The sequence below is a fragment of the Centropristis striata genome, chromosome 7 (assembly GCF_030273125.1).
Source record: "Centropristis striata isolate RG_2023a ecotype Rhode Island chromosome 7, C.striata_1.0, whole genome shotgun sequence".
Classification (NCBI taxonomy): Eukaryota; Metazoa; Chordata; class Actinopteri; order Perciformes; family Serranidae; genus Centropristis; species Centropristis striata.
The window spans coordinates 10,993,019-11,008,603 of NC_081523.1; the positions used below are offsets into that span (position 1 = coordinate 10,993,019).

The 15,585-nt window shown below is 40.3% G+C and overlaps 1 protein-coding gene across 1 annotated transcript; it reads left to right on the forward strand.

Annotated features, from left to right (window-relative positions):
* The first annotated feature begins 523 nt into the window (after positions 1–523).
* trpv4 (transient receptor potential cation channel, subfamily V, member 4) lies at positions 524–15,526 on the forward strand. The gene is made up of 17 exons (XM_059337053.1): positions 524–646; positions 2,322–2,403; positions 2,909–3,339; positions 3,925–4,100; positions 5,827–5,979; positions 7,049–7,189; positions 8,672–8,970; positions 9,076–9,255; positions 9,429–9,587; positions 10,335–10,427; positions 10,563–10,636; positions 11,002–11,167; positions 11,249–11,315; positions 12,334–12,638; positions 13,588–13,715; positions 13,807–13,928; positions 14,050–15,526. Exons 2-17 carry the CDS (start codon positions 2,395–2,397, stop codon positions 14,148–14,150), a joined length of 2,604 nt encoding a protein of 867 aa, XP_059193036.1. The 5' UTR covers positions 524–646; positions 2,322–2,394; the 3' UTR covers positions 14,151–15,526.
* The last annotated feature ends 59 nt before the right edge of the window (positions 15,527–15,585 follow it).

The following is a 15,585-nucleotide window of genomic DNA, read 5'->3' on the forward strand; positions in this document are numbered from 1 at the left end:
TTAATATAAAGCCTTACCGATTTTTTTTTTTAAACATCATAAATGTGTTCTATGTGGTCCACTTGGTCTGTGATATATCCCCCATCATTTTCCTTTAAGGATTACTGGGTCTGGGTTCTTATGGGTTAAAGTGTTTAGAAAAATGGATATCTGCAAAACCTGCAAACCAGGAAAAATCCTCCTCTCATCAAGCGATAGGTCCTGTTCAGACCAAAGTGTCTAGTGATGACATGTCAACTGTTCAAACAGATTTTCCAGAAGTGCGAGGCCTCACAGTTAACTTGTTGAATAGTTCTTTATTGCAGTCTGAGGTTTCCTGCTGCCGGCACCTAGCGGCCATCACCGGTACTACATCTAACACTTCAGCGTTGGCTGCAGCTCTCAGGGTCTGCCACTGTGTCCCACCCAAACTCTGTGAAAGCATCCGTTGTTGTAATGGACTTTACCTACGCTCAGCCACACGCATCAGAAGAAAACTGTGATTAAGTCGAAGTCGTGTCAGCGAGCAGGAGTCACATTCAAGCCGGGAGAAAGCAGCGGAGCAGCGCTCAACACGACAGAGAAAAAACAAGTTTCAAACTACAGAGAAAAAAAGCAGCGGAATAGTTTATTTTTCAAGAAACAAGCCCTAACAGTTTAGATCACAGTAAGTAGCATCTCTAATCTTTATTAAATGCCTTCGGAGGAGTTTAAACTCACATTAATTGGGGGAAAATATTTACTTGACCTTCCTTTAATAATTTAATAATTATTTAGACCTTGTTTGAGAGACAGTTGACCTTTAATGATTCCTAAAGTGTTGCTAGAATTTACATTTTAACATTGTTTTTGTCATGATTTAATACTTTCGTACTCCCTTCTAGAAATGTTTTACTTATTTATTATATTTATTTATTCACAGTTCATTAATTCATACGTTTATGGGATTGTTGTTGTTATTGTAAAAATCTATGATTGTTTAAAAACATCAGATCTACTTTTATACTCAGCAGTCAGTGGTAGTTTACGAGATTGGTGTGCAATATGTAGATGTATGGATAGGGATACTCTCCTATATATTCCAGGTTCTTTGGCTTAGGTATACTGTAAACCACCAAAAAAAGATGTGGGTAAACCCCGTACAACTGTGTATAGCCTCCACTACACCACTGGCAGTATTTGGCTCGGGTCACAGCCTCCAGCCTCTCCTGCTCTGGATAATGTCACATCAGCAGTGATAGTGAGCAGGAAGTCCCACATCTCTGAGGCTTCACTCAAGTCACTCACATTTAAAAACTTTTACAAGTGGTTTTTCATTCCCAGACCCAATAAGTGGATAATATGTGAGCTTTGAGTCTACTTTTTATTTTACTTTATGATCCAGTTATATCACTGTGACAGGTTTAATACGCAGTGGGGTCCTCTTTGCCGTCAGAAACCTCCACCTAACAACCTAATCCTTTGCTCCTAGTCTGTTTTAATAGTTTATCAAGGGCTCTCTCTCTTTGTTCCTCTTCTTTTTACTATCAAATGCCTGTTGAGGTGTAAAGGCATGATAATCCCTGTGTGTCAGACAGGGTCGTGAGTCATGCCTCCCCCTCAGTGGGACCCCAGCTCCTCTGTTTGTGCTCCTTTGCAGCACAGTCTGGTTTAGATAAGTGGTCAATGTCATGAACAAACTCAGGAAAGTGTACGCATTGAAAGGAAGCTGCTGAGGGAACATGTGATGATGTCATGTTGTACTAATTCCCTTGTTATTGCATACTTTAGCAGTAAAGTGAATGATAGTGTGTGTGTGTGTGTGTGTGTGTGTGTGTGTGTGTGAGAATAGAGCTATTAGCTGATTGACGGCTAATCGATCTGTATTTTTCCATGCAAAAATGGGGGAAAAGGCTGTTTTGAACCTCTTAAATAGGAATATTACCTGCTTTTGTTGTTTCATACCAGTTTGAAAAAACTGGGAGTGACATTTTTCACTATTTTCGGACATTTTATAGACCAAACCGTTAATCGATTAAACAAGAGAATAATTTAAGCCATAATGAAAATAATTTTTCATTGCAGCCCTGGCATGGATGCACCAGTTGTAAATATGTGGAGTGTTAACAGGACGGAAACAGACAGGTGGTGTGATTCTGCCTGAGAGAGGGAACATATTTGTGACCAATGAGAGGCCAGACTCACAGCCATGGTGTTGGCATCAGTCCTTCCCTACTTTTTCCATATATCCCAGCCCCAAACGACAGAGCTCTTTTTATATCACTCAGTCAGGACCTACAGATTTGTTTTTGTTGTACTTCTGTGTCAGCAGTTGATGGTGACTCTTTTTGTTGTTTCTACAGGACACCCACATGCTTCAGCATCATTTCCAGTTTGCCCTGAAGAGGAATTTGGCACATCATTGTGATAAAAGGGATGAATGAGGTACAGAAGGGCCGGATGCCAAATATATATACTTTAAAATTTGACTTCAAACTTAAAGTGGACATTTCCAGGGTTCCTTTGGTAATTTTAATACAAGTAGTTTAAAATAAAATTGTTTTATTATTTTGTCCATTGTGTTTTATTGAATATATGGAAACACTGTGGACTTTCTTTTAACCTTTGAACTGGTTCCAGTGTAGACCAATACTAATGGGACATTGGCTGAGTTATCTCAGTGGCAGGTATGTCATGAGAAGTGTATGTTAAATATATGCAATTGTTATTATTATGTTATTATTATTCATTTATTTGCATCCTTGTTTTCTGTTTCTAATTAAGTTATTAGTGGTAATACCTTGTACTGTTATTGCAAATTTGAAAACCCTAAAATACCCCCCAAAAAAGACCCACAGGGGACCTTTTAGACTTATTTTCCCATTTGTATGAGACTTCCCTGACTAGCTAAAGGTCATGCAGCTCACCCAGAACATTTTGTTCATTCCAGGGCCGTTCTGCTCTCCTCAGAAGGTGCCACCTTGCCTTGTCCAAGGCCGACACCCTCAGCTCTGTTCCCGTGGACGCAGGTGACGGCGGGGCTGCTCAGCCTGACAGCGATGCAGCGCTCGCCCTGTCTGAGTTCTCACACCTGTTTGAGAACGAGGATGGCTCCCCGTCAACTCAGGACATCAGCCAGGACTCGGCCCCGGAGCTGGTTCAGCCTGGCCAGCCTGCGGACGGCAGGCAGAACCTGCGGATGAAGTTCCAGGGTGCTTTCAAGAAGGGTATTTCCACCCATATGGACCTATTTGAATCCACCATATATGATTCAAATGTGGTTCAAGGCCCCAAGAAAGCACCCATGGACTCGCTCTTTGACTATGGTACCTACAGGAACACCAGCAACCAGAAGAAACGGAGGAAGAAGCTCCCAAGAGGGTGAGAGGGGGCTTCGCTTTCTCTAAACTACAATTCATGTTTGTCTTCAGGTTTTCATAGTTGTGTGTTCCTTTAGACTTTTTAGTTAAGGGGTTTCTGACTTAAGTAGAGTGAACCTAGACTGGACTTTTTCCAGGGACAAAAGGGCTGGTTTGGAAAAATGTTGTCAGAAAAAATAAAACCTCCTCTACAACTGCCGCTCTGTAGACAGAGGTGTGCCACATGAGGAAGTACGTACACACACACACACACACACACACACACACACACATGTACCAAGCATTCCCTCATTCAGCCCATTCACTGATCTAACAGAGGGCATGTTGTTGGCCTCTCTGCAGCCGTTGAGGTAATATTTAGGTTGCTGTACCTGTCCAGTACACATAGAGGTCTATTTACTGAAGAACTCGAGGGTGTGGAGAAAAGTTTATGAGAAAGGTTATGCATAAAACACATTCACTTCTTCATTTTATGTCAATGAAATGACGCCATGGATTCACAGAGAACTCAACAGATTTTTGTTGTAACCAGTTTGCATCTTACAGTAAATGTGTGACGTCACATCATGTTTTTGTGTCTCCTCAGTAAAACTGAGACGTCCTGCGATGATGGTGGAAGCTCAGACCCACCAAAAGTAATGAAAGTATTCAACCGATCTCTCCTCTTCGACTGCGTGTCACGAGCAGACGCTGAGGCCCTCGAGGGCCTGTTGGAGTACCTGCAGAGTCATGAAAAGAGGTTGACTGATGAGGAATTTAGAGGTGAGACTAAAATGTTCAGGTGGTCACTTACATCAGATGTCTTTGTATTGCTTTTTGCCTGCTTTTACCGACCACTGCACAACTACACTAGACTACAAAGGAAGAAAATACGTAGGCCTGGGCGATATGGCCAAAATCTTCTATGCAGATATAGGAATGTTTTCTGGTAAGTCGATAAAGAAATAGTCAATAGGAAGTAACAAGCTTATTTTTGGATGTTCCAAACAGAAGTTCTACGGTTCCCTTTGCTTTGCTCCCATGCAAAGATAAGAACATCAACATTTTTTGACATTGCAATAGAAACAAAGAAACATTTTTATATTGTTTTGATGATACATATTGTTATACTGCCCAGCCCTAAAACAGGAGTGTGTTTTAATAGGAGCATTTTATTTGTGATGCAGATTAAATCAATAAATGTTTTACACTTTCACAAAATTTCTGCCCAAATTCTCTCTATTGAATTTCAGCCCTTACTTTTCTCTAAGGCAGAAAGTCAGTTTTATCTAGTTATCTAGTTTTACCTTTGACCTTTTGTATTCCCCTGCTTCTCTCTCTCTCTGCTCAAAGGATGTGAGAGGGAAAAGGTGGAGTTGAGTCTTTGTCCTGCTAGCGGCAGGCCCAAGGAAAGCTTCCTGTGTGTGTCTAAGAAGTTTTTTTCAGGCTTATAACAAGGAGCAGAGACAAATCACAGCAAACTGTCATCTCCTTCAAAGAGTTAAACAGGGCATTACAGTGTTTTCTTTTCTTCAACAAATCTGAGAGACTAAAAATAGTGAAGGGCTTCCTTGACCCGTCTTTACAGTTTGCGCTTATGAACCCTACTTAAGTATCTGCATGCGACAATTCACAAAACTCTGTCTATTTTTTTTCGTTGTTACCAGTACATTTAGAGGAACACACCAGGAGGTCACATTTTATATGACAGTAGATTCCCAACCAGAGTTGTGAAGTAATACAACTAATTTAAAAAAAATTATGATTTGATTAAAAAAATATATATTTTTATATCATCCTATTGAGCCAACTGAATACCTGAACACCACATGTTGCAATTAAGAGTGTGTAAAATTAAATAATGTTAACAAGTAAGTGGAGAAGTATAAACAAGTAGCTAAAAGTAAAGGTCTCATATATAAAAGTGAGATTTCCATGTCTTTTTTGCGCAACCCGCAGTGAAATGCACACAGCCCATTCGGAAACTGTTCCTTTAAACAAGCTGTAAGGACTTTTATAAGGTTTTGATGTCACAACTATACCATAAAAAGGTAAGAAGTGGCATACAGTCATTCCCTAGCTGCAATAACATAAGTGGACTTAAAGAGACAGGGACTTAACGGGGCATTTCAGACAGAGGGTTAATACAAGTTTATTCAGATAGACAGTGAGAAAAAATATGTTTTTTCTTTTACTAAAAACCCAAAACACCTGAAAAAAAGAACATAATATATCCCCTTTAAAAAGCGGGTGGAAAATGGATAAAAGTGATGGATAATGGTTGAAATGTCCCATGGCTGCCATTAGTAGTTCAAATGCAGAGCTACAAACCAAACCAACCTAAACATTAATAATTCAATTGTATTAATATTCTGAGTGTTAAATAGCATCCAGTTAAAAAATATTCAAATGAACAAATTTGGAACATGATGGGTCTTGATGAAGTAATAAATATGTGTTTACTATACTATATTCTAAATGTTTTTATCATAATTTAATTTTCCAACAGAGCCATCCACCGGTAAGACATGTCTGCCTAAAGCCCTGTTGAACCTCTACGGCGGGCAGAATGTCACCATCCCACTGCTGGTGGAGATCGCGGAAAGCACCGGAAACCTCAGAGAGTTCATAAATACACCCTTCAGGGATGTCTACTACAGAGGTACCGACATAACCCAATCATGATACCATACAGCAGGGATGGGCAACTTAAATGCTGCAGGGGGCCACAATTTTTCATGGACACAACCACTGGGCCACATATAGGACCGGCACTTAACCGAATATGATGAAACTGCAATTTTAAATATGTTTACAGAGCAGTAACTTCACATATTTCATGCTCAAATGCATGTAGAACAGTATAAATAGGAATACAAAAGGTTTGAAGCAAATAAAAAATAAACACTTACTGTGATTTCTATTTTTTTTCAGTGCAAGAATAGCAGACCAACATTAATTGCAAGAAGTAATTTTGTGCATTTTTACACTGCACTTTTAAGATTTCATGCATAGTTGTACTGAGGGCCACTTCAAGTGAGGGTGAGGGCCGTATGTGGCCCCTGGGCCTCCAGTTGCCCATCCCTGCCATACAGCTACATAAAAGTAATTTGTAATTTAAAGGAGATGTTTCAAGACATAATTAAATAAAATTTTGCAGTTTTATACAAGACGGTGATCTCTTTTTTACTACTGTAGCTCAGCTGGCTGGTGAAAACAAGACCGTGTTTACATTATGTACTGTATATGTGTATAGCGACTATTTACAGCTCTGTAAATGAGAAGATCCAGACCTCATTTGTTTGGCGTTCATACCTTATATTGTTTGACGAGACAGTAAACAAAATGTAGGTTTCAAGACCAACTTGTTACACACAAATGTGGTGTTACTCTCCATTGTTTTCTCCCCTTTTCCTCATGCAGGAAACGCCTTTTATGTGACATCATAAAAAACCTTTAGGGGTCAGTTTCTATGGGTTTTGACCCGACCTGCACATAAATGTAGCTCTAACTGCTCGTGGCTTTTAGTCCATTTTTTTATGACCTCAACCCTCAGGCTTAGCACTTGGCATTAGTTTCTCAAAAGAAAAAAACACAGAAGATTGGCAAGACATTATTCTCTTCTGTAACTGAGCAGATTCTTTTTTTTGGGTCAGCGAAAAAATACAAAACAGCACTTTTGAATAATAGCTAAAATGTTTCTGCATAATTGTGTTTTTCTACATTCTTAGGCCAAACAGCGCTCCACATTGCCATAGAGCGTCGCTGTAAGCAGTATGTGGAGCTGCTGGTGGAGCAGGGAGCTGATGTACACGCCCAGGCGAGGGGACGCTTCTTCCAGCCCAGAGACGAGGGGGGCTACTTCTACTTTGGTAATGACCTTTGTCAGCACATACATCTCGTGTGGAAACAAAAGAGTTCATTGTGCTTCTGTATTTCCTTTTTCAGCAAACCTTTCACTCTATCCTTGGAGGTGGTAAAACACTGTAGGCAGGAAGACTCTGTCCAGGAAGTCTGGAAAACTGTTACTGTATTTTCTGCCTACTAATAATGTGGTGTGTCTGTGGTTTCTATGACTTCACTGATCACTCTTTCAGTTTCCACACTAGTTCTGAGTTCCTGCTTTCACTCACAAATACCCAGTCTTTTACGTCACAGGGATATCAAAGTTTTGTAATGTGTACTACAGCAACTGCCAAGATAAAATAGTTGCTGTATGGTCCTGGCCATGAAACTTCCCGTATGGCGGACAAATTAAATGACATAAGACCCCACCCTTTCTCTTTTTAAACATGTCAGGTTTCGGCTGAGCCAACACAGTCAGGATACTGCTGTGGTCCTGAGGTGAAGTCCGCCTCATAGCCAAATGTTTTCTGAAGCATGGTACGAGACACCGTCATTAGTGGTTCTCCGAAAACACATGAAAGAACAAGCATTATTTCATATGTTCAGGAGGTGGTGCAGTGAAAGGTGACAGTGTTCTGCAGTGAAGAAAAGTAAACATCCTCTGCTGACCCTCCTCTGGGCAGGACTTCACTGACCTGTAAGAGACAGAGAGAAAACAAATCTGAACCTGTAAAGTAAACTCAACACTGCCCTCTGTGGCGTCTGTTGAGGCACAACCTCCTGCATCACATGGTGTATCTGGCTGTATGTGGTACCCAGGCAAAAATAGGTTTTTATTTATAGCAGTGTGTCCTTTTAGCCTTCTGAAGATAATTATAGCAGATATAATTGATTTTAATGTACCCCTTAAAAAGATGAGCATGATATGGACTCTGTTTTATTTTTTGGCCAACCTAATTTTAAGAATTGTTTATTTGATTACATTCATACGTTATATTTCTCACTCATCACAGAGGAGATGATTTCTATTTGCACTTAGCATGGTTGTCATTCTCAAATCCCAGCGTGTCCGGGCACAGTGTGAGTAATTTGCTGCGGAGCTTTGCAGTGAGGTGAACAGGAACCTGGCAGAGCTGATGGCTAATGGGATTTAGACTCACGCTAACACTCTGCATGCACCCGTGCAAATCCATGAAGAGGAGCGTTTCTATGTGAGGTGACAAAGTAATCTGTCACCCATGGCAACGGCTCATTTTCAGCAGCTGCTTTTGGCACTCTGGCCCCATTGCGCCCCTCCCTCAAACAACTGCTAATTGTGCTGTTTTCATAGCGGGGATTTAAGTCAAATCTTTGATCCATGTTTAGTATGCTTTGCAAAAACACACAGATGCCAGCTACAGTTCTTAATTAACCCTCCTGTTGATTTGCTTATTTTTAATCTGAAATACAGTTCCTTTAATCTCCTGTGGATTTAGTTTGAAGTGAGTGCTCTCTCTCTGTTTGCCTAGGTGAGCTGCCTCTCTCACTTGCTGCGTGCACTAACCAACCTGACATCGTGCACTACCTGACTGAGAATCCACACAAGAAGGCCGACCTGCGGCGTCAGGATTCCCGTGGAAACACAGTGCTGCACGCGCTGGTGCACATCGCAGACAACACCAAGGACAACACGCGTTTCCTCACAAAGATGTACGACCTGCTGCTAATCAAGAGTGCCAAGCTCTACCCAGACTGCAGCCTGGAGACTGTGCTCAACAACGATGGCATGTCGCCTCTCATGATGGCCGCCAAGCTGGGGAAGATCGGGGTAGGGATAATGATCAGTGTGACATCGGTAGAAAATAACAAGTTTTCACATTTACACAGGCCCTAGGTCAAAGGTCAGAAGGTCAGCTTTTCCATATTCCTCCAGGTTTTTCAGCACATTATCCGACGTGAGATCAAAGATGAGGAAGTTCGTCATCTGTCACGCAAGTTTAAGGACTGGGCGTATGGGCCAGTGTACTCCTCCCTCTATGATCTGTCATCACTGGATACATGTGGAGAGGAACCCTCTGTGCTGGAAATCCTCGTCTACAACAGCCGCAATGAGGTGATGTTTGGGTTTTTATTCTAACTAAAAATTGCAGCTGAAATTAAATATTGTTTCTCTCGAGATTAGAGTATGAAGGACATCAAGACATCATGCATAACATGTATGGGTGCATCAGAAGCCTAAAAGATTCTGTGTCTACAAATGTGTCATGTTTTTAATCCTGTTGTCAGAACCGCCATGAGATGCTGGCGGTCGAGCCCATCAACGAGCTGCTGAGGGCCAAGTGGCAGAAGTTTGCCGCCGTCACATTTTACATCAGCGTGGTTTCCTACCTCATCACCATGATCATCTTCACCACAGTGGCTTATTACCACCCAACAGAGGGCACGGTGGGTGTGAAACTGCTAAACATGTAGATATGTTCCATAGCGAGGCCAGATCTCATGGGAACAGATCAGTGCTTCAGGATGTGAAATTGTTGAATGAGCCAATGTAGGCCACATTTACTTATGTTTTACAATAGTCTGCTTATTAGGTATAGAATATATATATATAAACTCATGGGAAAAAATTATTAGACCAACTTTGTTTTCTTCCTGCCTGGTACTAAAGGTAAATTTGTTTGGACAAATGATATATATATATATGTTGATATATATATATGTATGTATGTATGTATGTATGTATGTATGTATGTCAGATCAGATCAAATTTGTATGAAATTTGCACAATGTGACCACTTACTGCATTACACAGCATATTAAAGGAATACTTAAAACTTTCAGGGAAATAAGCATTTGTTTTTGTACAAATGCTTATGTCACAGCTGTTTTTTAATCAAAGGTTTTTTAATCAGATGTACTTCTCAAGAGTTAATAGCATTCTTTATCACGAAAAAAAACCAAACATATTTTAAAGACCTAATCAAAAATGTTATCAAGTAATCCTTGACCCATGTAACTATGATGTAATTTTCTCATCTAACTCTCAACAAGAGAGCGAACAGGTGCATAGTTCCAAAAATGTTAAACCAATCCTTTCCTTACATGGCTGTTTTTGTATATACAGTATATTATGTTTAATTACTAAAATGTTCAGGTTGAGTTGATCTATAGATATTGTCCTCGTTCCTTCAGCCTCCGTACCCTTACACAACATCCTCTGACTACCTGCGCATGGTGGGGGAGATTGTCACCTTGGCATCAGGAATCTTCTTCTTCCTCACCAATGTGAGTCAATGTGATGCCTCTTTATGTTTTGATCATTGGTAGCCTCTCTGCTGTCTCCCAGTCTCTGGCATCAAACTCAAACCTGTAACAACAGTGTTGTTTTCATTATGTTAATGTCTCTCCTGCTCTTTGCAGATTAAGGACCTCTTCTTGAAGAAGTGCCCTGGGGTGAAGTCTTTATTTATTGATGGATCCTTTCAACTGTTGTAGTAAGTCTTCATCCTACGTCCTTGCTCCCCCTCTTCTTTGCCTGTGCCGTAGCTCTCGCTGACTTTTACTCGAGGCAAATTTTGCTTCCTCTAAATTGAGTCATCTAATTAATTTCTTAACCTCCTCCCTGGCCTGTTTTATAGTTTACATCTTTAATTAAACCCATGATCCAAACAAAGAGCAGGGAATGTTGAGCGCCTCTTGATGTTGATTTCAATCATTAGTAACATGGCCTTGATGTTTATATTCTGTTAAAAAGGCCACATGCCAGCAATCACGTCTTCCTGCCTTCATGTATTACTTCAATATCACAGACTTTAACAGTGTAACTTTTTCCTGAACAAGCTTCCTCTCTGTCCTCTAGTTTCATCTATTCTGTGCTGATTGTAGTCACAGCTGCTCTCTACCTGTCCGGCATTAAGGCCTACGTGTCTGTGATGGTGTTTGCACTTGTCCTGGGCTGGATGAACACGCTTTACTTCACCAGGGGCCTAAAGCTCACTGGCACATACAGCATCATGATACAGAAGGTCAGATAATAGAGAAAATACCCTTAACTATCACCAACCATTTCTTGTCTTATTAACACTCATTATATATTTTGTTCACAGATTCTTTTCAAAGACCTTTTCAGATTTCTGCTGGTGTACGTGCTATTCATGATTGGATATGCATCAGGTAGGCTCATGGTCTCGTTTATAGGTGTCAGCATTAATAGCCATAGATTGAGATATTAATAACACTCTTATATCTGTGCATTGACTTAAAGCTGAAGCTGAAACCAGAAAGGTTGGCTTATCTCTGCAAAATGCAAACAGGGTTTAACAGTTTTATGTCACGCTAACGTCTAACACTTAACATGGTGTTTCCTCTCTTTCCCGTCTTTATGCTAAGCTACTGTATAACTGTTAACATAAAGCTAACAGTATTTTTCTCCCTGTTTCAAGTCTTTATGCTAAGCTAAGCTAATGCATAACTGTTAACTTAAAGCTAACAGTGTGTTTCTCCCTGTTTCCAGTCTTTATGCTAAGCTAAGCTAATGTATAACTGTTAACTTAAAGCAAACATTGTGTTTCCCCTTCTTTCCAGTCTTTATGCTAAGCTAAGCTAATGCATAACTGTTAACTTAAAGCTAACAGGCATTTCCCCTGTTTCCAGTCTTAATGCTAAGCTAAGCTAATGTATAACTGTTAACTTAAAGCTAACAGTGTGTTTCTCCCTGTTTCCAGTCTTTATGCTAAGCTAAGCTAATGCATAACTGTTAACTTAAAGCTAACAGTGTGTTTCTCCCTGTTTCCAGTCTTTATGCTAAGCTAAGCTAATGTATAACTGTTAACTTAAAGCAAACATTGTGTTTCCCCTTCTTTCCAGTCTTTATGCTAAGCTAAGCTAATGCATAACTGTTAACCTTAAAGGTAACAGTGTGTTTCTCCGTTTTCAGTCTTTATACAATGCTAAGCTAACTGTAACCTGTCCAAAGGAAAAAAATTATACAATACAGTTTGCTAATTATTTATGTTATGAGCCGTACAAAGATTTAAAAAAGGCTGAAAAAGCGTACAAGTGTGTGAAATTGTGATGTTGTGGCTGTAGTTAGACCTGAGGGTGGTAGTGATTTCCTTTAAATTTGTTGTTGAACTCTTCCTTTAAGTACTTACAAACACATAACCCAACCTCCTCTTTTTCTGCCCCACAGCCCTGGTTTCCCTGCTGACGGTGTGTCCACCACCGGGCACTGTGTGTGACGGGGACTGCCCCAAGTACCCCAACTGCAGGGACCCAGACACCTTCAGTGCTTTCCTGCTGGATCTCTTTAAGCTGACCATTGGGATGGGAGAGCTGGACATGATCGAAAGTGCACAGTACCCTGCAGTCTTCCTCATCCTGTTGGTTACCTACATCATCCTCACGTTTGTCCTGCTGCTGAACATGTTGATCGCTCTGATGGGGGAGACAGTGGCACATGTGTCGAAGGAGAGCAAGAAGATCTGGAAGCTTCAGGTGAGCTGAACTCTTTATGGTGCACAGTGCACAGACAAGTGTAACAAATTCAGTATCTGACCAAATTCACAGTCTATCTTCTGTTCCTGAGTCATGGAGTTGACTACTGGCCAAAAAAAGTGTTTTTGCAGAACATTACATACCTGCCAACATTTGTGTTGGCTCTCATCATTTCTCCCGCCGTGTGTTTAGTTCAGCTCTGCCTAAATTTGCCGTTAAATTTTAGGCCGTCCTGCTGCGCCTATATGGCAACAGCTAAGCTAACAGCTACGTCAAGTTGGAGAGTGAGTTGCAAGTTTGCAGTGACAGATGGGTTCAAATTGTATATAGTGTGTGGATTGTGACATCAGAAAAACATAGAAAATGATGGATTCATGTATGATGGTTATTCATAATAAAATTTGAGGGCCATTCAAATTACGGGACTTTCCCAGGAGAAACAACAGAACGGGAAGGTGGAGTTACACTTTTACCTTTTGGGGTATAAAAATGTAAGACATTTGTGTGAAATTTTGTCCTTGTTAGCGTATTATTTTTGTGAGTTATGACCAATAAAGTGTTTTGCAAGTGGACGTTGGTGCCAAATTTGACCTAGTTATGGTGAAAAGGTAAGGAATGACCTAAGTGATTCACACATTAATGTATTCAGCAATTTTCAGGGCAACCCATGGAATAGTTGTAAAGATATTTCCTTATGAGAACAAATATCAACCTCATTGACCACCATGGTTTGTGTACCAAATTTCATGGCAATCCTTGCAGAATTTTTCAAATACCAGAAATGCCTTTTCCGTTCACTTACACTGTTGGTTGAAGCAGGAATCTCAAAGGTGAATATCTCATAAGCTGAACAAATAAATCATAAACTATCTGCATGGGTAATTACCACAAGAGGTGAGTAATAAAATATGTATATATTATATAATATAATAATAATTGTTATTTACAGTGGGCAACAACCATCTTGGACATCGAGCGCTCTTTCCCAGTCTGCCTTCGCAAGTCTTTTCGAGCCGGGGAGATGGTGACTGTGGGGAAGAACTGGGACGGCACACCTGACCGACGCTGGTGCTTCAGGTAATATGCATGACTCATAATCACAGTCACTCAGCAGCGTCAATGCCACTTCAAAGAAAATGTAAATCCCAGTGGTGTCTTGTTATATCAGGGTTGATGAGGTGAACTGGTGCCACTGGAATCAGAACCTGGCGATAATAAATGAGGATCCAGGCAAGAATGAGACCTGCCAAGCCAACGGGTTGCAGCAGAGCGTCAGAGCCTTGCGGAGAGGTGAGATTCTCACTGTGCTCTCATGAATAAATGCATCGACAAATAAGTATATATTCATGTGGAGCGCACACTAACTTATTCATACGGATCAAAGAAAATCCTTCTTTTTATCCCCCTCCAGACCGCTGGTCCACAGTGGTTCCGCGGGTGGTGGAGTTAAGTAAAGGGCCGCGGCCTCGTGATCTGGTGATAGAGATGGAGCCGCTGGCGCCCAGGCACTGAGGCCTGCAGAAGACTAGTGCTGTCCTTCTAAAGAGACAGCTGAGAGCCATCAGCACCAGCAAGATCACTCTGCAGGGGACCATTTAGCCAATAAGTGTGCTAATTTGCACAGACTTCATGTGCCTTTTCTTCAGAGAAAGTATACTAAATATTACAGTAAGTCGGTGTAATAGGACAGAGGAATGAGCACACAGAGACACTGGATGTTTGTCTTAAAGAATCACTGATCTGAAAAATACCAAAGAAGAGTTTAAACCACCAAACCTGAGACAAAAAGATGAAATAGTAATATTAAAGCCACAGTAAGCTGTATTTTTTTTTAAAAACGTGCCACATAATATAAAACCTATTATAAATATGTACTGTACCTCTTCATTTCAGACATCAGTGGCTGATCACTCAGGGATTCAAAATATTTCAGCATTTCCAGTCTCATTATAATGCTACAGGAAACCGAATCATGGGGTTTTTAATAGCTAGCAGCAGCACAATTACTATATTATTGCATTAGCAGCGTACACAGCTTTGATAAAAATGCCATCTACAGATATAATCACAATGGGAGATAATTCTTCAAGAAATAATTGCAGTAAATATTCATAGACTTAGAATAGAATAGAATTCAGCCTTCATTTTCTTGCTCTATATTTAAGATGATGATGTATCATAAAGATTGTGTTGTATATGGTAATTTGAATGTTTATTGTTCATGCTATGGGGGTTCAGTGTATAGAAACAGAATATATGTATTTTATGAAGTATATTTTCTCTCCATTTTCTATTCCGTATTAATCAAATAGTTTCGAAGTCTATTGGACTGCCAGCTCAGGCAGCGCAGCTTTCATTTGAACTGAAACAATGCACTATGCCAAACCCTGATGTGTGCATTATTATATGAACACAAAGACATTGTTCTGAACAAGATGGGCATGATGAGCAGGTTATAGTTGTCAAGCAAATATGCAAATGCAAGACAATAGCCTTCCGTGTTATGGTTTGTCTTTGAATTTCCAGAGTTATTGTTCCTTTGCAGCTGGGGTATTTGCATAATCAACTCTCAGGCCTTGCCATTATGTGCTTCCCCCTATTTGCTGCAGTGTTTTCATTGCAATTGGCTCCTTGCCCTATAGAGCATCTTGTTTATGCACAGCTACTGTATGTATACATGTATTTGTGTTATTGTCCTACATGACATGGTTTGATTAAGAGCAGATAGACCATGCAGTTAATTTCCCTAATTCATTACTGTTGAGGGTCACAGGTCATTGTTCACAATGTTTACATTGGTTTTTATAAAGAGACATGTCTATGCATTTTTTATATTGTTTGTATATTGCTGCACAGAACAATAAACACTGAATGTATTTTATGAACCATACCGTGGTCTGTCTTCCAATTCCTGCATAGAATTATGAGATTTTGCAATCATTACTTG